Genomic DNA, 22,770 nt, shown 5'->3' on the forward strand with positions numbered 1-22,770 from the left:
TGGCATGATCTTGGCTCACTGCAACCTCTGCCTTCCAGGTTCAAGCGATTCTTGTGCCTCAGTCTCCCTAGTAGCTGGGATTACAGACACCTGCCACCACGCCTGGCTAATTTTTGTATTTTTTAGTCGAAACGGGGTTTCGCCATGTTGATCAGGTTGGTCTTGAACTCTTGACCTCAAGTGATCCACCCACCTCAGCCTCCCAAAAGTGCTAGGATTACAGGTGTGAGCCACTGCGCCCAGACAATATTTGCTTTTTTAAACAGTGTGTCTGTTTAGTAATATACCTAGCACAGTTAGGATTCTGTGATGAAAAAGAATAAGGCAAGAAGTTCTTTAAGCAGCACTTTGGGGCATTTTCTTATAAAAGTGTAGGTTTTATAAGTACCACACCGTAGGTTTATGAAACCCTACTTAAAATTGTATAGTATATAAGCCTGCTACTTGTCTCTTCCATTTTGTCAGCTTTCTTCTCTGGGAGACCCCTGGCATGGACTCCATGCCCTGCTTCCTTGTGGATTCCCATCATGATGGGAAACACAGGCCACTGAACAAAGTTAGCAGTATTATCAAATCATTTCCACCCTAGAGTCCTTCTGATGGAGTGGGGGCAGGCAGCATGGGGGACAGTGTAACATTCCATGTTTGTTGAAAGCTGGTCATTAACATCTGTCAGACACTGCATCAAATGCAGATGTTGTTGAATTCCATCTTTCCCACTAGACTGTTGGCCCACTGAGGGTAGAGAGCATGCTGGCCTTACTCCCTGCCCGGTCACTACCACCTCACCAAGGGTCAACTCAGTACCTCTTCCTCAAATAAATCGAGTCCTTACATCAAACAACCCTTCCAGGTGGGCATTTTTATCCCCAATGTATAGCTAAAACTGAGACAGGAGTTGCTTAAGAATGTTGTCCAAGGCAAGAGAGAGTGTCTGGCCTTGAGTCTGGATACTACATGCTCTGTCTGCTCCCCAAGCTTACACTCTTCTGCGCAGCATGCTACTAAGAACGTCCTCTCTCAGAAGCTATGGATTATGTTATTTTTAAATCATTTTCTAAAAAGTTTGCATCCATCTGTGTTTGCCAACAGACTCTAGTCAAGTATTATTAGTCATATGCCCAGAACTAAGTATTTTGGGTATAAGACTAATAACATTGGTCCTCTTGGTCCTATTCTGAGATTCTATTTATGAACCAGTCCTAAGTTCTTGGAAGGTCTGAAATGAAGTCAAAGGTCAAATGTGTATTCACCAGCATTTATTAAATACCCATTATGTGACAGACCCTGCTAGGGCCTTGAGGTACAAAGGTGAATGACAAATGGTTCCTGTCTTTAAAGAGCTTACAGACTAATAGGTCTGACTGTGCCGTTTTTTTCCCTTCAAAAATAATTCTTAAGAAAGTGAAGCCGGGCACGGTGGCTCATGCCTGTAATCTCAGCACTTTGGGAGGCCAAGGCAGGCAGATCACCTGAGGTCAGGAGTTCGAGACCAGCCTGACCAACATGGCGAAACCCCGTCTCTACTAAAAATACAGAATTAGTCGGGCATGGTGGTGCATGCCTGTAATCCCAGCTACTCAGGAGACTGAGGCAGGAGAATCACTTGCACCCGGGAGGCAGAAGTTGCAGTGAGTCGAGATCGCACCATTGCACTCCAGCCTGGGCAACAAGAGTGAAACTCCGTCTCAAAAATAAAATAAAATGAAGAAAATAAATAAAATAAATAAAATAAAATTGAAACATGCTGACGCAGAATATTTGGGAAGCCCACATAAGAAAAGAAAGGAAGCACTAGTCACCCCAAATTAAGATACTTTATAAATCCCAAGGGTAGAGCCTATGTCTTAGTATTTCTTTATCCACAAAACTGTACACAGATCTTAGAGTAGAAGACGAATTCAGTTAATGTTTTTTGAATGAGGAGAAAGCCACCCTTAAACCTACCACCCTGAGATAACCACTGTTAACATTTAGAAAATATTCCTAGCCTTCTTTTCTTTGACTGTCAAATGACTGACTGGGATGCCGTTCTCCCCGCCTTATCCAAACCAGGGAGAGAAATGTTTGGCCTCTTTAGCGCCCCCTACAGGTGATGCAGTGCTGCTCGTGGTTGATTTAGTAGTTTGAGTGAAGCAACCCTGTACATCCTTCCCCAATGCCATGCCTTGAAACATTTTCACACAGAGGACTCTTTTAGGTGTGGGAAATGCAGTAGGTTCTACCAGATGTTCGCACCCACTCCCCGACCCCACCCCAGAAAAGCCTCCGGGGCAGGAAGTTGGTTTACCAAGATCAGTTCACTGCGATACAGGGGGACTTTCATCAGGTTCATCAAACAAGGCTGCATGTTGATTCACCTTAGAGAGTTAAAAAAAAAATCCCAATGCCCAGGCCCCACTTCACACCAATTAAACAGAATCTCTAGGCATGAGGCCCAGGCATTAGCCTTTTGTGTTTTTAAGGCTGTCCAGGTCAGGCGCTGAGAACCACTGATTTAAAGACAGGCTAAGCAAAGGTGTAAGTGGTCTTTTGAGACTAGCAGAGGGCATTGCAGTGGCCAGAGTTGGGGCACTCAGCCCAGAATTTGGCATCACAAGGGTTTTCTGCAGCCTACTTTGTGCAAAACCTGGGTGGTATAAGCAGGCACTTGATTTGCAAAGGGGAACGCAAAGAGGGAAATAAATGTCTTTCTTCCAAAGGGTTTACATGGATTCCTCTATAGGGGAAGAGCACACAGAAACCATGCATGTTCACAAAGATATGCATACATACAGGGAAATAAGTGCAAAGGCCCCAGTTGGGCTATTTTGTAAGGCATGTGAGTTTTCTGGCTTCATGATAAAGGAAAGAAGAATTTTGCCAAATAAACTATTAAAGATAAGCCTCTTTAATAACAGGCTGCTTAGCTGAAGGAAGATTATTAAAATGAGATCATCTTTATTTAAATAGGTATTGAGTACCTGTTATTTGCCGGGCATTGTGCTAAGCTCTTGACATATATGATTTCATTTAATCTTTGTGATAACACTTTACACTAGGTATTATTTATCCCCGTATTATAGTGGAGCATCAGTGATTATGTAATTAACATACAATCACATTAAACAAAACAGATGGCCTCAGCCTGTCTCCAAAGTCTGTGCTTTTGTTAAACAATGCTAGGCTATACAATCTGGACTTGCATGATTAGCGGCAATACAAAAGATGTGGGGAAAGTGACCATCTTCTCAAGAAGAGGTAGCTTTCTAGAATGCCTAGTTGGCTAAAATGTTTTCCCTACTGTGAAATCTCCAAAGTGTCCTGAGGCAGGCAGCATGGTATATACCAAGAGCCCCAGCAGTTCCTCCCTTGAACCAGCCTTGTGACCAGAGTTTGTCAGCTTAGTCACTTAGTATTCATTGTCTCACCTTGAGACATGCTTGAGAAAGAAGAGATAGACAGGAGTTCTCTTATTCCCCTTCATCCAGAGGAACTCTGTGTTTAGCTGCCTGAAGAGTCATTTCCCCTGCCTGGGGATGGGCAAAGGGTAAAGGGAGGACATTTGGAAGGAATCCACTGTGTTAGTGAATTTCAATGACCCTTCCAGTTTGATAGGTCTCAGGTTCTCTATTTTTGAGTTTATGATGCTAGGAAGAATCAGTGCCACCGCATTGCTTGAGTGTATAATGTATAATGACCAGGAGAGTGGGTTTTCTGCCTGTGAAGGGAAGAAAAGCAACTGAGAAGAGGGAGGACAGAAAGACCTCTGCCAGCAGAGCTCCAAGTTACAATAAACCTGCCTGGGGCTGCACGCTGCCAGGCAGGAATGTGAGCAACTGGATTAGACGGAGTAAACCAAGTGCCAATTGTTGCTAAAGAGAGGTTTTACTAATGTGACAGTAATACAGTCACAACACAATGGGAAGTTGGGCTCCAGGTCTCATCTCCCTAAATTGTACTTTGTTTTTATTCAATAGGGTGAAGTCCCTTATTCTCTTTTAGTAGTTTAGGATTCAAGCAATTTTCTGTTTCTTTTTGTTTTTCAGATCTTAAATCCAAATTTCATCCAAGAAGGTGAGTTAAAAAGCATTACAATTGGAAATGGAGATTGGTTAAATAAACTATAGTTAATCCAGCATTAAAGCACTGGCTGTAAGCAATGGTGATACAGTTCTGTGACAATGGACGAGGAAAGAGGTTTATGACAAACTATTAGATGAAAAGACTAAAGCTTGCAATATATATAATGGGATCCAATTTTTATAAGAAGTCTGTTTATATAAAGCCCAAAAGGGTATATACCAGAATGCTCACAGTAACTATCTCTGGATTATGATATTATGGAGCTTTTCTTTCTTTCTGTTTATATTTCCTATTTTTTTCTACAATAAATAGTTATTACTTTTAAACACTTTTTAAAGAGACCCAGATGACTCTGCAGTGTTATGCTGAAGGTTATTTGAATCATTACATGACATGCGTGGGAAATGAGAGTGGTGTGTTAAAAAAAATGGCTGTTTTATTCTAAGTTTGCTCTGAATGATGTGAATATATGTTGATTTGATCATAGTGGCCCCAGAATTCCTTGTGCCCTTGGTGGATGTCACCTGCTTGCTTGGGGACACAGTGGTACTGCAGTGCAAAGTCTGTGGGCGGCCAAAGCCCACCATCACTTGGAAGGGTCCAGACCAGAACATCCTTGACACTGACAACAGCTCAGCCACATACACCGTCTCCTCTTGGTAAGCTGATTGCCCTAACGTCAGCACCAGCAGCCCCTTAGCACAGCACTAAGAGGCTGAATCTGAGGTGCAACATCTGCTCTGGCGACTGGGCTCTGCAAAAGAATAGCTGCCCTGGAGCCTGTTCTAGGGCAAACAGTTGGCCTTGATTAGAGGGAAACTGAGGAGACTCAATGCTGCAAGTGTTAGTCACAGCCTCTGCCACTCACACTGCAGCCTGATGGACACACCTGTGGCAGCACCAGCACGCATTTCCCATGGTGCTCAGCACCATGTCGACATACCTGGGACCAACAGAATGGTTTGTAAAGACCATGCTCTGGACCCACATTCAACAAACAGGGAAAACATAAACCTTTGTATCTCAGGTCAAGCATGCACCATACTTACGAAGAGTTTTTACAGTCACTGCCTTACATTCACCCTGGTAGATGATCTTTCCCTACAGATCCCCAAGTAAATCTCTGAGTCAGAAGATTTAGACTTCTGATTAAGTGGTGAAGGCTCCAGACCTGTAGTAAAAATGTAATCCTCACATCTGGACATCCTGACATTTTTTGTGCCCTTCAGGATACTGTGAAACAGTGAGATGTTTAATTCCTTACCTAAGAACAATGTTATTAGAAAAAGAAATGACTCATTCCAAAATGTGCAGTAGAAAATCAAGCCGCAAGCATGCTTCTACACACAAAGTCGATTTAACAAAACTTAGCTGACTGCCTCCCAATCATTCTGTCAGCATTTATTGTTACCAATTATGAACTGGATTGTGTACCGTTGCTTACAGTGGACAAGCAGTAGCAAGCCCTAGATGCTTGAGAAATTAGTGGAAGAAGCACCTAGAATCAAGAAACTGTCATTCATTGACTTAATTTGCGTGTGTGTGAAAAAGAAGACCATCATTCCTTGGTATTCCCAGCAGAGACTAACTGGCCAGATCACAAAATATCAGTGGGTCCAAGAAGCCTAGTGTGAGAGGCAGTGGTTGGTGAGGATCATGAAAAGCGCCAGGGGATATCATAACCCTGGGGAAGGGGCAGAGCTGACTGTGACTTCTGTATTTCAGAGCAGTTCTCCCCTGGGGAAGAATATATATTATATTGGGATGAATGAGGAAGTTATCATTTAGGTGATGTAATTTACTCTTTCTTAGAAATTCACTTAACTATTTTAAGGATCCCACATCTAGAATTTGAAATACTTAAAATATGTTTATTTTGGAGTCTTTCCTTTTTTTTTTTCCATCGTTCATTATCGATCTGTGGAACTGAAAATATTCTAGGACAAAGTTGCTAGTGGTAATAATACTAATAACACGAGCCAGAACTTGAATATGACTTTATATATTTCAAACCATGCTGTAATTCTTATGTCATTTTATTCCTTATTTTATCCCTCGTGTACAACAAACTTGAGAGATGGGCATGGCCATCTGGAGATGTAGAGGGACAGGGTGATCACCAAGGTATGTAGGTAGCTCACAGACCAGGGACTGACCTTGGGCCTGAGGACTGTCTGTTCAGCATGCCATGTGCCCACCCTATGGGATTTTACCCAGCAGTCAAGTGTCTCATTCCTGGAGTCTGAAGAGCATCCTTTTGGTGTCCCTAGTGATTCTGGAGAAATCACCCTGAAGATCTGTAATCTGATGCCCCAAGACAGCGGGATTTATACCTGCATAGCAACAAATGACCACGGGACCACATCGACGTCCGCAACAGTCAAAGTGCAAGGTACAGCGTCTTTGTTAGTCAGACCTTTTGAAATAATTTTTTTTAGACAGGTTCTTGCTCTGTTGCCCAGGCATGATCTCTGTTCATGGCAGCCTTGACCTCCCAGGCTCAAGCAATCCGATCACCTCAGCCTCCTGATTAGCTGGGGCTACAGGCATGCACCACCACACCTGGCTAATTTTTTTTTTTTGCATTTTTCTAGAGATGGGATTCTGCTGTGTTTTCTACAATACTTTTTAAAACATTTATTTTTTAAATTTCAGTAAAACACACACAATAAAATTTACCATCTTAACCATTTTTTTTAATTTAAATAGAGATAGGGTCTCGCTATGTTGCCTAGGCTGGTCTCAAACTCCAAGGCTAACGTGATCCTCCCACCTTGGCCTCCCAAAGTGCTGGGATTACAGGCATGAGCCACTGTGCCCATCCCATCTTAACCATCTTAAAATGTACAGTTTAAAAATAAATAAATAAGTGTACAGTTCAGTGATATTAAGTACATCCACGTTTTTGGGTTACCGTCACCACCGTCCATCCACAGAACTTTTTCACCTTCCCATCTTTCTGAAACTGCATCTGTACCTGTTAAGCAATGACTCCCCATTCCCTCCTCCCCAATGCCTCTTGGCCACCACTGCTCTACTTTCTGTCTCTATCAATTTATGTTAGTCAAACTTTTTTTTTCTTGAGACAGGGCCTTGCTCTGTTGCCCAGGCTGGAGTGCAGTAGCATGATACCACTTACTGCAGCCTTAACCTCTCAGGCTTAAGCTATCCTCCCACTTCAGCCTCCTAAGTAGCTAGGACTATTGGCATGTGCCACCATGCCCAGCTCATTTTTTAAACTTTTTGTAGAGATGGAGTCTCGAACTCCTGGGCTCAATTGCTCCTTCGGTCTTGGCATCCCAAAGTGCTAGGATTATAGGTGTCAGCCAGCACACCTGGTCCTACATTTTACGTGAACATTATAATGGCTCCCTGCGACATGGGGGAGAAAATGTTCATTGTAAAAATTCAAAAATAATAAAGTTCTGGCAAATGAGAAGAGAACAAATCTTTCTAAGAGCTGTCTGTGGCCTACCATAAACCTACCATCACCATGTTAGTTCCCTGGCCAAGTTTTATCTTCAGGGTGCAGTATTTAGCCCAAGGAAGAACTTCAGACAGCATGGTGTGTCTCCTACATCTGCCTTGGGCCTGGAGAAAGGTATGCCACTTGGTGGAAAAGGTCACAGGAAAAAATTGTGACATGGGTTAGGTAATGTTTCCTAGATGACCTTATACCTTGGTGTACAATGCACAGTTCTGCAGAAATAGCACCTGACCCTGATTTCTGTCTCCACAGGTGTTCCAGCAGCCCCTAACCGCCCCATTGCCCAGGAGAGAAGCTGCACCTCCGTGATTCTCCGTTGGCTGCCCCCGTCTAGCACAGGAAACTGCACTATTTCCGGTTACACTGTGGAGTACAGAGAGGAAGGTGCACTATCTTCTGCTCTCCTTTGTCTTTTCTCTTCTTTTAAAACATTTGTTTTTAAAACTGTAGTAAACACACACACAATAAAATTTACCATCTTAACCATTTTTTTAAAAATTTGAATAGAGACGGGGGTCTTACTATGTTGCCCAGGCTGGTCTCAAACACCAGGGCTAACATGATCCTCCCACCTTGGCCTCCCAAAGTGCTGGGATTACAGGCATGAGCCACTTTTCTTTTCCTTTATTTTTATTGTTTATTTTTTTGAGACAGAGTCTGGCTCCGACAACCCAGGCTGGAGTGCAGTGGTGCAGTCAGCTCACTGCAGCCTCCACCTCCTGGGCTCAAGCCAACCTCCCACCTCAGCCTTCTGAGTAGCTTGGACTAAAGCGCACACCACCACACCTGGCTAATTTTTGTATTTTTAGTGGAGACAGGGTCTCACTACGCTGCCCAGGCTGCTGTGAAACTCCTGAACACAAACAGTCCACTCGCCTCAGCCTCCGGAAGTGCTGGGATTACAGGCATAAGCCGCGGCGCCCGGCCTCTGGCTCTCCTTTTCCTGTCGTCTCTTCATCTCTAGGAGGCCCTTCAGAATTGTAAATATATTAGCCTCCTCATCTTTCAGAAGTTGTTCCTTGTCGTATCTTCCAACTCAGCTCAGAGGCCTCAGTGCCAGGTTACAGCTGCCTTCTAATCCCAGATGTTCAACAGCTCTTTTGGCTAAGATGATCCAAACCTCCCTGACATATTTATGACCCAGGGCAGGTTTCAAGGTGCCTTCAGGCATATATCCCTACTTAACACACTTGATCACCCAGACAGGGATGATCAAGCCCATTTTACAGAGGGGGAGGCTAAGGCCTAAAGAACGTTAAGAAATACAAGATTATAGTTAATGAGAGGCAGAGCTAGCACTAGACCTCAGATGTCTACTTGGCTTATTTGTGAGCTTTCTCCCAGAGAAATAACTAGTGTAGTACGGGTAGAATTCTACAACCCCTACCTACCCCCAGATAAAATTAAGATAATATATATTTTTTAATTGTGCCTTTTAATTGTGCAATTGAAACTTAAAATTTGTTACATTTACATGCTAAAAGTGAATATATTTCTTCATCAGTTAGAAACAACTGAGACTTCCATCTAGTTAGCAAGAAGACTTAGTTAAAATAGAAGCTGCCAGATCGCTCTAATTGTTAATAACACAACCACAGTTATTCAGAGTCATAACACAATTACTCTGAATCACATTAGGAATTACACAATTGAACTGAAAGCAAGTGCTTGCTACCCTATCCCCCGAACCAAAACCATTTGTTTTATTCTACTTTTCATTATGCTTAGTATTTTAACTCTTCTTTCTCCTTCTTTTTTGTTAAACAGGCCCTATGCAGTTATCAACCCATTTATTTCTGCATCCTTCTTAAGCTGTTCACTCTTGTGTCTCCCAGGTTAGCACAAAAGTATTAATAGTGAGCTGGGAGACACATTTTAGAAAGTTCTTATTTACCTTAGCATTATCCAGTTCATAGTTCAGCTCACTAACTAAGTTCTCTTAGACAAATTGTTTAATATTTCTGAGGCTCAGTTTTTACATCTGCAAAGTAAGATTAGTCCTTTACCTCACTGGATTTCTGTGGATTTAAGACAGAATTAACTTTCTGTCTTAAATCTCATTTAACTATGAGATAATTATGTTGAAGACACCTTCCACAGGATGTTACGTGTACGTAGTGTTCAATGCATGTTAATTTCCATTTTGTTTCCGTTTCCAAATGCATATTTTCTCTCATGTTATTAATTAAAAATATACTCTTCTGGCCTTATTAAAAGTTTACCTTGTGTGTCCTCTGTAAATTCTGTATTATCTATGTCTTTTCACTCTGACACTTGCACATTTGAAAGTAAACAGAATCTGTAGGCCAGCTTCTTCCACATCTCTCACCATTTATTCCGTCATGTAGGAAATTGAACCCAAACTACCATAGTTGGCCTACAGGCTTTGAGAGCCTGGCACAGTAACCACAAGCATCCCTTGAATTGAATATGTCTATTTTCCTTTCTTTGTTCACTGAAGGTCTTTGAAACAATATCCCTTTGGCTTTTCTCTTTCCCTCTCCTGGGAAATCGTACACTAGGTTCTCAGATCTGGCAGCAGTCGGTGGCTTCGACCTTGGACACTTACCTCGTCATCGAAGACCTTAGTCCTGGGTGTCCTTATCAGTTCAGAGTCAGTGCCAGTAACCCCTGGGGAATCAGCCTTCCCAGCGAGCCCTCGGAGTTTGTGCGACTTCCAGAATATGGTGAGTCCCAGCCCAGCCCTGGCCCCCAGGCAGTGGGGGCGAGACACCTGGCTGCCTGTCACAGACTCATGGGCACGTTGACATGTCAGGCCACCATGCAAGAGGCACCTGGTGGCTCCAGTCAGGCAACATTTTAGAGGCCTGAGAAGAATGTTTCTGTAAAGTATAGCTCCAAGCATCTTGGGCAAATGTTAGGTCTGCACCGATGCCTACCCCTGCATCTGCCAAGTTCCCCGGGGACTGAGTATGCCCCAGGAAAGGAGAGTTACGGGCAGGAGTCACGAGTCCTATGGATGTTCTCTGCCCCTCTTCTGAGACAGTGAAACAAAGCCTCCTCCCACCCAGGCACCCCTGCCAGCCGTAAATGTACCTCCCTGCATGAGGGACTCACCCACTTCAAATGGGGGAGAGAAAAGCAACCTGGCTGAAGGACTTCACTACAACGTGAGGATTTCATAGTTTCCTCACCCACAATCATCCTAGAAGTTTTTTTCAGCATGGATATAATTTTATGTAGATTTGTTGAAAAATTAACTAAGATACACATATAGCTAGCTAAATATGAGTATTTTACAAATAAGGTTCTTATTTTGCCCAAATCATCTTCATCCCAGGGACATTTTGGAAGAGAAAACTTGGCTATCCTAAAGAACTCTCCAGGCCAGGCGCAGTGGCTCATGCCTGTAATCCCAGCACTTTGGGAGGCCAAGGCGGGTGGATCACAAGGTCAGGAGATAGAGACCATCCTGGCTAACACGGTGAAACTCCGTCTCTACTAAAAATACAAAAACAAAATTAGCCAGGTGTGGTGGCGGGCGCCTGTAGTCCCAGCTACCCGGGAGGCTGAGGTGGGAGAATAGTGTGAAACCAGGAGACAGAGCTTGCAGTGAGCCGAGATCACACCACTGCACTCCAGCCTGCACGACAGAGGGAGACTCTGTATCAAAAAAAAAAAAAGAAAAAAGAGAAAAAAAAGAAAAGAAAAAGAAAACATACAGATGGTATATAAGTCATAGTCATCATATATTATAAATCAAAGGTACTTTATAAAGATTAATTTAGTGCCAAGTGCAGTGGCTCATGCCTGTAATCCCAGCACTTTGGGAGGCCGAGGTGGGTGGATCACGAGGTCAGGAGATCGAGACCATCCTAGCTAACACAGTGAAACCCCATCTCTACTAAAATTACGAAAAAAAAAAGCAAAACAAGCCGGGCATGGTGGCAGGCGCCTGTAGTCCCAGCTACTCGAGAGGCTGAGGCAGGAGAATGGCGTGAACCCAGGAGGTAGAGCTTGCAGTGAGCTGAGATCGCGCCACTGCACCCCAGCCTGGGCGACAGAGCAAGACTCCGTCTCAAAACAAAACAAAATAAAACAAAACAAAAAAAAACAAAAACAAAAAAGAAAGAAAGCTTCAAATGGTGAAACTTCGGGCAGTGCAAGGGAGTGGTCTGTGTGTACTGGTGAGAGCAATGGGTGGGGGGGGCGGGTGACTCTACTTGAAAGACAATGGACCTGTGTGCTTTAGGGTTAAGGGAATTCTGGAGTCTCCAGAGGGGTTTGGGAAACCCTCTAAGTCACCTCTGCCCCGACCTGAATCCAGAAATGCTCTCCAGTTCCAGCCCCACTGTCAGTCCAGTTTTCTCCCAGTGACTTTGGCTTTGTTCCCACGAGCCTGTGACTCATGCAGAAACCTAGGCCCTGGGTCTCCGTTTCCTCAGAATTCAAGATGGATAAGCTGCCTTTAGTCTCAGCCAGGCTGTGCTCTGGGAAACCTGAGGGAACTGGCTCCAGGGTCAGCCGAGCCAGGCTGCTCGTGTGACCCCTATCCTCCCAGGCCGCTCACTTGCTCCAGCCCCAGATAATGCTGTGTGTTTTGCTATTTGTGAACCTTGGTCCCCAACAGACGACACAAATGTGTATTGCTGTGCATGCTGTGTGTGTGTGTGTGTGTGTGTGTGTGTGTGTGTGTGTGCACCCGTGCATGAATCATTGCCAAGGAATGGACACACCACACAAGGTAATACTGCCAAAGAATCTACTCAGGCATATATTGTGGGGTTAAATTAAATCCTTCGGTATACCAGATAAGCTCATTAATGCCTGAGAAGAGTGGGATAAGAAAGAGAATTTTTTCTTTCTTTTTTTTTTGGAGACAGGGTCTCGCTCTGTCTCCCAGGCCGGAGTGCGGTGGCGCGATCATAGCTCACTGCAGCCTCGACCTCCCGGGCTCAAGTGATCCTCCAACCTCAGCCTCCTGAGAAGCTGGGACTACAAGTGTACACCACCACACCTGGCTGATTTTTAATTTTTTGTAGAGACAGGGTGTTGCTATGTGGCTCAGGCTAGAAAGAGAAATTTCTAAAATGTATTTTCCTTTTCTCCTTTCTTGACCTTGTAACTATTCCCTTCACTCTCTGCATGCTCCTTATACCCCTGATTTTCACCAGCTTTTCTAGGCCTTCAAAGTGTTCTTTTATCCCTTTTAAATTTTTCTCCCAAATTTATCTTTTAAAATATCCAGAAGTCATATTTCTGATTGTCCTGAGTTTTCCCTTTGTTTAAGTAGATGGGAGAGAGAAGCCAACTCTGTCATGTCAGTTTCCCCTTGGAAGATTTTTAAAAATAACATTCCAGAGAATCATGGCATTTTCCCACTGAGTCAGACTCCATATTTGGTCATGAGAATTGCTTTGGGGTTGCTCTGGAGCTTTTCTGTTAATTTTTTCTTTATTCTTATATGACATCCTCGATATTGTAAATGGATTCTCTCTCTTCCGAAGATGCTGCTGCTGATGGTGCCACCATTTCTTGGAAGGAAAATTTTGACTCAGCTTACACTGAGTTGAATGAGATTGGAAGGTAATGACACAGTTTTCTATTCCTTCATTCATGAACACCTAGCAACATCACATCAGAATAATAACTTTTTGTTGTTGTCATTGTTTATTTCTTTTACAAATGCAATTCTTTCCATAGCAAGAAAACAACTAAAATATTTATATATTCTACTGTTCTTTTTCTTTTGTTTATTGTTTTTTTTTATTTTTTTTTTGAGATGGAGTTTCACTCTTGTTGCCCAGGCGGGAGTGCAGTGGTGCAATCTCGGCTCCACCACAACCTCCGCCTCCCAGGTTCAAGCGATTCTCCTGCCTCAGCCTCCTGAGTAGTGGGATTACAGGCATGTGCCACCACACCCGGCTAATTTTGTATTTTTAGCAGAGACGGGGGTTTCTCCATGCTGGTCATGGCTGGTCTCGAACTCCTGACCTCAGGTGATCCTCCAGCCTCGGCCTCCCAAAGTGCTGGGATTACAGACATGAGCCACCCACCAGGCCATTTCTACTGTTATTTTTCTAACTTCTTAAGTTGGATGCTTCATTCATCAATTCTCAGCCTTTCTTCTTTTCTAATATGAAAATTTAACGCCCAAAATTTTCTTCAAACTACAATTTTAGCTATAGGTCTGAGTTTTGATATGCAGTATTTTCCTTATTAGTTATATGTAGTTTTCTCCAACCATGAATTTTTATTTGATCTCTTTATAATGGAAACATGTTTATATATATATGAGACTTTTAAATGTATGAGTTTTTAAAAGTATCTTTTTATTACTGATTTCTGACTTAATTTGCATTGTGGTCAGAAAATTTATATGGTACTGATTCCTTGGTTTTTGTTTGGACTTGCTTTATGAGTAGCACATGATTAATTTTTGTAAAAACTTCCATATGTTCCTGGGAAGACTGTATAATCACTAATTGTTGAGTATAGATCTCTATATTGCTCGTGTACCAAGCACATTCATTATTCTATGAGGATTTCTAATCCCAGTCCTCCCCCTGCCACACATATACACATTCATATGTTTCTCTTTCTCTCTCTTTCTCACTTGCAGTATTTTGGTTAGAGAACATTTAGTGTGTCCTCAAAAATAAAATAGATACAAATATGACTTTTTTTTTTTTTTTTTTTTTTTTCGAGACGGAGTCTCGCTCTATCGCCCAGGCTGGAGTGCAGTGGCCGGATCTCAGCTCACTGCAAGCTCCGCCTCCCGGGTTTACGCCATTCTCCTGCCTCAGCCTCCCGAGTAGCTGGGACTACAGGCGCCCGCCACCTCGCCCGGCTAGTTTTTTTTGTATTTTTTAGTAGAGACGGGGTTTCACGGTGTTAGCCAGGATGGTCTCGATCTCCTGACCTCGTGATCCACCCGTCTCGGCCTCCCAAAGTGCTGGGATTACAGGCTTGAGCCACCGCGCCCGGCCACAAATATGACTTTTAACAGAAAAATTAAAACTCTATCACCTGGCCCACAAAATAGTTGATGGGAAAGAAGCAAAAGGGGTTCATCCCTATGCATGCTTTGGTCTCCAGGTGGTCTGGGTGAGGGAATGTGGGTAGATCTTACAGTTGCCCACCTGTAAGATCATCCCCCCGGATGTATAAATAAAAGAATACCCACTAACAATGGGCCATCGACATCATCTCTATCTCTGATTGGCGTCTCTCAGTGAAGCATAACGTTTTTTAGCTGGCGTGGTTGTGACAGAAGTTGTAGAGGAAGCCAAATGGTCCTTATTCCTGTGTCTTGGGCAGGAGTCACCATGTCATTCCCTGCCTTCCGTGACAGCACCTTTCATCAAAAACAAACTCTACCTCTCCTTTCCTGTCTTCTTTGTGTAGCCAAACAGAAGAAAAAAGCCAAGGAAATGTATGTGATGATGATGATGATAATGAGGATCTCCGTATCTATAGTATTCTAGATACTAAGCAGATACTACATACAAATGTTATTTTTGTTTATTTGTTTGAGCCCTACTGCTTAATACACAAACATTATTTAATTTAATCCATACAACACTATGAGATACTGTTTGAGAAGATTTTCTTTCTTTTTTCTTTCTTTCTTTTTTTTTTTTTTAAAAAGATAGAGATCGGGTATTGTTATGTTGCCCAGGCTGGTCTTGAATTCCTGGGCTCAAACAATCCTCCTACCTCTGCCTCCCAAAGTGCTGGGATTATAGGCCTGAGCCACTACACCCGGCTGAGTATATTTTCTTTTTGTCTTCTTTTTTCTTTTTTTGAGACAGGGTCTGTCTCTGTCACCAGGGCTGGAATACAGTGGCACTATCATAGCTCACTGCACGCTCAATCTCCTGAGCTCAAGCGATCCCCCCAGGCTTGCAGGAGGGTGATCAGCCTTCCAAGTAGCTGGGACTACACAGGTGCACACCACCACACCTGGCAAACTTTTACAAGAATTTTTTGTTCTTCTTTTGTAGAGATGGAGTTCTCAACTATGTTGCCCAGGCTGGTCTCAAACTCCTGGCTCATGCAATCCTCCCACCTCAGTCTCCCAAAGTGTGGGATTACAGGCATGAGCCACCCATCTCACCCAGCCTGAAGTATATTTTCAGTAAAGGAAACTCAGGGCCAGGTTAGGTAACTTTCTCAAGGTCCCACAACTAGGAGGTGTGGAGCCAGGATTCAAATTCTGAGCTACTCAACTCCAAGCCTGGGCTTGTTTTACTAGTATATATTATTTCTCATCATATCGATTATTGTCCAAAATAAGCTCTAGTAACTGAAATCTAGTTTGCTCTATTATGTTGAAATTTGTGAAGCTAAACATGACCCCCAATAATGGGCCAATTAAATCCCCATCTAGTTCTAAATGAAATCGGTTTCATCACCTGGATGTGCCAGTTGATTCCTCCTGGAGACATGCGTTTGCTATTATTAGCCATAGATTAAGGCATGTTTTAGCTAAAACAGATGACTAGTTTGATATTTCTCAAAGGGAAGATCAATTTTCTTATCTGTTCAAAAGTAATCAATGTTTTTGTTTTAAAGTCTCTAACAGCCTGAAGCTTTTCCTCTCTCCCAAGAATAGTCCTCATATTTTCAGAAGATCTTTTCAAAATGTTGTACATTAACAGAATAGAAATAATACATGGAAATTCTTATTCTTTTTCCTTTTTTCTTTGAGACAGGGACTCACTCTGTTGCCCAGGCTTGAGTGCAGTGGTGTGATCACTGCTTACTGCAGCCTCGACCTTCCAGGCTCAAGTGATCCTCCCACCTCAGCCTCCCAAGTAGCTGGGACTACAGGCGTGAGCCATCACAGCCAGCTAATTTTTGCATTTTTTTGTAGATACGAGGTTTCACCATGTTTCTCAGGATAATCTCAAACTCCTGAGCTCAAGCAATCCACCCACCTTGGCCTCCCAAAGTACTGGGATTACAGGCGTGAGCCACTGCACCCCGCCAAAATAATACATAGAGATGTTAATGTGAGACACAGGAAAGATATCTGTGTCAGGGCCTTAGAAGTTAATCGACTTTCTTCATCATACCTAAACTGGAATTCTGGGCCTTTGTGACTATTCTGTTAAAAGGAGCGCTCTGGTAATTAAATACTATAAAAAACCACAGTGCAGGAAGGAATATGTTCTCTCCTACAGCACATCCATAGAAGGAAAGGGCACTTGAGTATGGTGTGTTTAACCAGGAATGAACTATATAGGCAACAATGCAGTATAAAGAAGGCAGGGGGTTGTCACTGGAAATGCTGACCATTGCCTATACCCATTGCTATACAGAAAGGTAGCAGTACCAGGTCTCCAGGTGAGATGGCAGGTTGAACACAGGCATCTATTTTCACTTCCTCCTAAACTTCATTGAAACTACAATGAAGGGTTTGTTTGTTTTTTTAAGTAGGCATATAAGAATGAGGACATTGGAAGAAGAGACAAAAATGAAGTATTAGACAAAGAAAAACAGATGAAAGAATGATAAATGATCTTGAAGAACTGAGTCAGTCAGTCATGGGGTCAAATGAGAGCTAGTGTAATTTTTGCAGCAGAATTACCCAAAGGCTCAGGTATTAGGAGCATCAAGTACCTCTGGAAGTAGGTAGAAGGAGGGGTGCTAAAATTTAAAGGATTGGCTAAAATTTTTTGAGAAGTTGTGTCTCAGAAGGGAGTGAAAACTGATGTCTGTGTTCAGCCTGCCATCCTTACCTGGAGGCCTGGTCCTACCTTTTTAGATTCTATGCAGGCAACTGGTCAGCATTCTCAAGGGATAAGCTGGCTCCAAATCTGCTCCCCAGCTTCAAGTATCTGTGTGATTGTCTTTCGTCATCCAAGAAAAGACTGGTTCCTTCCTTCCTTCCTTCCTTCCTTCCTTCCTTCCTTCCTTCCTTCCTTCCTTCCTTCCTTCCTTCCTTCCTTCCTTCCCACCTTCCTTCCTTCCTTCTTTAGAGTTTCTTCCTTCCTTCTTTCCTTCCTTTTTCCCTCCCTCCCTCCCTCCCTTCCTCCCTCTTCCTCTCTCTCGTTTCTTTGTTTCTTTTGTTGTTGTGGTTGTTGTTGTTTTAGGACAGGGTCTCACTCTGTCACCTTGGCTGGACTGCAGTGGCTCAATCACTTCATCCTTGACCTCCTGGGCTCAAGTGATCCTCTTAGCCTCCCAAGGAGCTGGGACTACAGACACACACCATTATGCCCAGCTAATTTTTAAGTTTTTCGTAGAGACAAGGTCTCCCTATGTTGCCCAGGTTGGTCTCAAATTCCCAGGTTCAAGTAGTCCCCCTGCCTTGGCCTCCCAAAGTGCTGGGATTGCAGGCATGAGCCAATGTGCCCGGCATGAAGTTTTATTTTCTGGAAAGGGAAAAATGGAGCATCCCTGCCCTTGGGGACACCAGGCACAGTTGAAGGCAGTGGAGCCATTCTGCAAACAGGGACAATATGAGAATGTATGCATGCTGGGTACTCAGAACCCAGCTCTCTTATCCGCTGGACCTCCAGAGGTTGAGGTTTCACCCTCTAGGCAGAAAGCAGGGGGCTGTTTCTCCGGAAACTCTAACCAGTCCAAAAGGAAAGACTTAAAGATACTGATTATGGAGCTTTCCCATCTGAGCAGTCTGGTCAAATTACTCTGTAGTAAAGTAAAAGTTGACAGGCTTCACCCACAAGCTCAGAGCTTCTAAACATCTTTTTTCTTTTCTTTACTTTTCTTTTTTTTTTTTAGACACTCCAGTCTGTCTCCCAGACTGGAGTGCAATGATGCAATCTGGGCTTATTGCAACCTCCACCTCCCAGGTTCAAGCGATTCTCCTACCTTAGCCTCCCGAGTAGCTGGGATTACAGGTGCCTGCCACCACGCCCAGCTAATTTTTGTATTTCTAGTCGAGACGGGATTTCTCCATGTTGGCCAGGCTGATCTCAAACTCCTGACCTCAGGTGATCTGCCTGCCTCAGCCTCCCAAAGTGCTGGGAATACAGGTGTGAGCCACCATGCCCTGCCACCAAACACGTTTTTATTCCTGAACTTTCAAAATAAACTGACTTCCAATGCCGGCCATGATACAGTAAACCCACTGTAGCCTTTATCTCCCACTGATTACAACCAGAATCCCTGGACAAGATACAAAAAGCAATACCTGGGTATTAAATTAAATAATAGAGTTGAGAATGGAAAGTCAAGAGACTTGGGCTGGATGTGGTGGTTCATGCCTATAATCCCAGCACTTTGGGAGGCTGAGGCAGGAGGATCACTTGAGCCCAGGAGTCCAAGACCAGCCTGGGCAATATGGTGAGACTTCATCTCTAAAAAAAAATAAAAGAAAAGACTAGCTAGGCATGGTGGTGCACACCTGTAGTCCCAGCTACTTGGGAAGCTGAGGTGGGAGGATTGCTTGAGCCTAGGAGGTCGAGATTGCACCACTGCATTCCAGTCTGGGCGACAGAGAAAGAGCCTGTCTCAAAAAACTAAAAGGAAGGAAAGAAAAGTAAAAACTTGAAGAATGGCTAATGACAAGGAGAATAGCAGTTTCTTTCCTTCCTTCCTTCCTTCCTTCCTTCCTTCCTTCCTTCCTTCCTTCCTTCCCTTCTTCCTTCCTTCCTTTTTTCTTCTTTCCTCTTTTCTCCTTTATCTCCCCAGCTTTGATACAAGTGTGGGCCAAATCAAAGAACTATGTAGCATGCACAAAAAGCAAAAACTCCAAGAAAAACCCACATTTCTGGCCAAAGGACAAAGAAAGGGGAACCCTTTGAGTGGAGAGAACAGAATAATTCACGCTTTGTTTGTTTTTTTCTGTCTCCTTACTGTCACTACTTCACCCCAAGGGCAGTCATGTGAAACTGCATGACAGTGCAGGAAGCTAAACCTCTGAGGGAATCCCATCTTTCTGGCCAGACAACTTCAAAAAGGGGCACTTAGGAGATAAAGAATGTGGGGAAATCTCAGGAGAAAGCTAAAGAAGATCTCCTAATTCTATATGAAATGACTCAAATCCTGGGCCACCTTCCTGCTGCACATGTATAAGGCACATTCAAAGAAATATAGCAAGGCTCTGAGAACTGGACTATGATGTAAACTACTGCGCAGTGACTGTTTAGCTTCAGACTAATCTTTGTGTGGTGCTCACAAGGGGCAGACCTAAAAGCATAGTAAACACTTTGAAAACTGAACTGACAATAGAACCACCTCCCACAGAAGGTGAGACGGAACTTGCAGCCTGAACCTAACCAAGCTGATTACTGATCAAAACATACAAATAAACCAAAAATCAACCTTCTCCAGAGGATTTTAACAGAATCAGAGTCTCACAACATAACATTCAAAATGTTCAGGATGCAATCTAAAATTGCTCAACATTACAAAAAGCAGGAAAAAGCTTAAAAAATTCTCGGGAAGAAAACAATCAACAGATGCCAGCTCTGAGATGATCCAAATATTGGAACTATCACACAAAGACTTTAAAGTAGCAATTACAAACATCTTCTGTAAGGTAAAGGTGAACACTCCTTAAATGAATGGAAAGATAGAAGTTATTGGCAGAGAAATAGAAATTATTTTTAAATGAAAATTATATAACAAAAAATACAATATCTAACATTTTAAAATGTACAGCATGGATTCAATAACAGAACAAAGCTGACAGAGGAGTTGGTGAAATTGAAGAAGAAGAAATATAAATTATCCAACATGAAGAACAGAGAGAAAAAATGTTTTACAAATATTAGACATAACCCCAGGGTCCTATGGAAAAATATCAAAGGGTCTGACATTCATGTCATTAGAACTCCTGAGGGAAAGAGAAAAGTGATTTGTGCAGAAAAAATTTGAAGAAATAGCGACTAGAAATGTCCCAAATTTGGCAAAAGACACAAATTTTTAAAGAAGCTTAGTGACCTAAATAAAAAACAAACAAAAACCATGCCCAGAACACATTATAATCAAACTGCTGAAAATAAATATATGAAAAAAAATCTTGAAAGAAACAAGAGAAAAAAACAACATATTACATTCAGGTAGAACAGTGACTCAAATGACAGCAGATTTCTCATCAGAATCCATTGAGGCAAGAAGACAACAGAACCAACATCTTTAAAATGCTGAAAGAAAAGAGCTGGCCACCAAGAATTCTAAATCTAGCAAAAAATATCCTCCAGGTGAAATGAATTAACTACTAAGAATTTCTGAACAGTTGAGGAAAATCTTTAACATTAAAGACAGAAATCAAAACAAAAGTAGAAGAAAGTAAACACACTATATAGCAAAAGACTTCCAAAAACTCTCATTAGTATCCTTAGATAAAGGATAATATTGAAATTATAAAAGAAGAGCATAATTCTACAAAAACAAAAAGCAACAAACAACCTTTTTTTTTAAGACAGAGCCTTGCTCTGTCACCCAGGCTGGAGTGCGGTGGCACAATCTTGGCTCAGTGCAACCTCTGCCTTCCAAGTTCAAGCGATTTTTGTGCCTCGGTCTCCCAAGTAGCTGGGATTACAGGCACCCACCACCATGCCTGGCTAATTTTTGTATGTTTAGTAGAAATGGGGTTTCACCATGTTGTCCAGGCTGGTCTTGAACTCCTGACCTCAAGTGATCCCCCACCTTGGCCTCCCAAGGTGCTGGGATTACAGGCGTGAGCCACTGCAACTGGCCTGAAAACCTTAATAGAAATGTGGGAAGACAGTGTTGAGGAAATTTCCCAGAAATCTGAGTAACCGGAAAAAAAAATGGGAAATAGAATAGGAAAAGAAGAATTAAAGGACTAGACTAGAAGGTCCAATTTGAAAAACAGAAATTCCAGAAAGAGAGAATAGAACAAATTATAGAGAGAAGAAGGAATTATTTCTAAAAAATAAAATATTCCCAGAATGAAAAGACATGAGTTTACTAATTGAGAGAGCACCTGAGTGCCCAACCTAATGGATGAAAATAGATCATACTGCAGCACATAATTGTGACATTTCTCAACACTTAGGAAGAAAGAAGAGCCTACAAATTCTCCATGAAGAAAAGCGGTCATGAAGGATTAGGAATCATAATGCTTTAGACGTTAACAGTTAACATTACCAATAACAATAGAAGTTGGAAGGCAACAGAATAATTTCTTCAAAATTGTGATTGAAAAATTTTCCAACTGGATTATACTCGGCTAAACTCACAATCAAGTATAAAAGTAGAATAAGTACAAATATTTCAGATATGCAAGTCTGAAACAATTTATTTCCCATGCACTCTTTGTCAGAAATGATTGAAGATTGCATTCTGTCAGAAAAAGGAAAAGTATTCATCGTTTACTAGAGGCTCAACTGTGAATAGCATAGACATAGTGTAGTAATGTAGACACTGAATATTGATTATAATTTTATTGGGAGGACAGTGGATGGGGATAGTAGTTATGTGGCAGGGACAGAGGGAGGAAGGAGGCTAAAATCTGATCTTCCATAGTAGGATGTCAACAGAAATAATTAAAACTGAAAAATGAAGAAGTAGCCACTCAAAGCATACGATTGAGAGTCATATAAGTAAATATTTCAATAATCTGCTAAACTATATTAAATTGATGTATTAAACTGCCTCTCAGGCCAGGCACGGTGTCTCATGCCTAATTCCAGCACTTTGGGAGGCCAAGGTGGGTGGATCGCTTTGAGCTCAGGAATTCAAGACCAGCCTGGGCAACATGGCTAAATCCCATCTCTACAAAAAAAATACAGTTAGACAGGTATGGTGGTGCATGCCTGTAGTCCCAGCTACTTGGGAGGCTGAGGTTGGAGGATCACTTGAGCTTGGGAAGCAGAGATTGCAGTGAGCCAAGATCATGCTACTGCACTCAAGCCTGGGTGAACAGGGAAGACTCCAGGGAAGGAAAAATGGGGATGAATTTTTTTTTAAATAACAAATCTGTAAAGATAATTGACTTTTTTAACCATGGGGCTGCATAAATTTGGCAGCTACAAACCTTTTTTAAAAATGAAGCTAGCAGTACCTTGACGTGGCCACTAAATTCAGGAGAGCTATCCTCAACATTCAGTTGTTTTCGTTGTTCCATTTCACTCCTCTGCAAGAAGTAACTTATGATAATCAAACTCACAAAGAGAGCGCTGTTAAAAACCAGAATGGCAATTTATTAATTTATAATGTGAAACAAAACTGCCATTTTGACCAAATATTTGCTTACTGTGCCAAGAATGATATTTGGTAAATAATATATGTTCAATAAATACTTGTCTAAGACT

The 22,770-nt window shown here is 42.4% G+C and overlaps 1 protein-coding gene across 4 annotated transcripts in view; it reads left to right on the top strand.

Annotated features, from left to right (window-relative positions):
• KALRN (kalirin RhoGEF kinase) overlaps positions 1–22,770 on the top strand; it is a 707,465-nt gene that overhangs the window by 674,640 nt on the left and 10,055 nt on the right. For 3 of the 4 annotated variants that reach the window (XM_030942180.1, XM_010354823.2, XM_030942208.1), the window contains 6 exons: positions 4,029–4,056; positions 4,553–4,724; positions 6,336–6,457; positions 7,805–7,936; positions 10,075–10,239; positions 13,021–13,099. In XM_030942180.1, the coding sequence (XP_030798040.1) occupies positions 4,029–4,056; positions 4,553–4,724; positions 6,336–6,457; positions 7,805–7,936; positions 10,075–10,239; positions 13,021–13,099 (698 nt within the window). Of the gene's footprint in view, positions 1–4,028; positions 4,057–4,552; positions 4,725–6,335; positions 6,458–7,804; positions 7,937–10,074; positions 10,240–13,020; positions 13,100–22,770 lie in introns of those variants that run through there. The other variant, XM_030942185.1, reaches the window with a different exon arrangement.

The sequence above is a fragment of the Rhinopithecus roxellana genome, chromosome 1 (genome assembly GCF_007565055.1).
Source record: "Rhinopithecus roxellana isolate Shanxi Qingling chromosome 1, ASM756505v1, whole genome shotgun sequence".
In the NCBI taxonomy this organism is placed as follows: Eukaryota; Metazoa; Chordata; class Mammalia; order Primates; family Cercopithecidae; genus Rhinopithecus; species Rhinopithecus roxellana.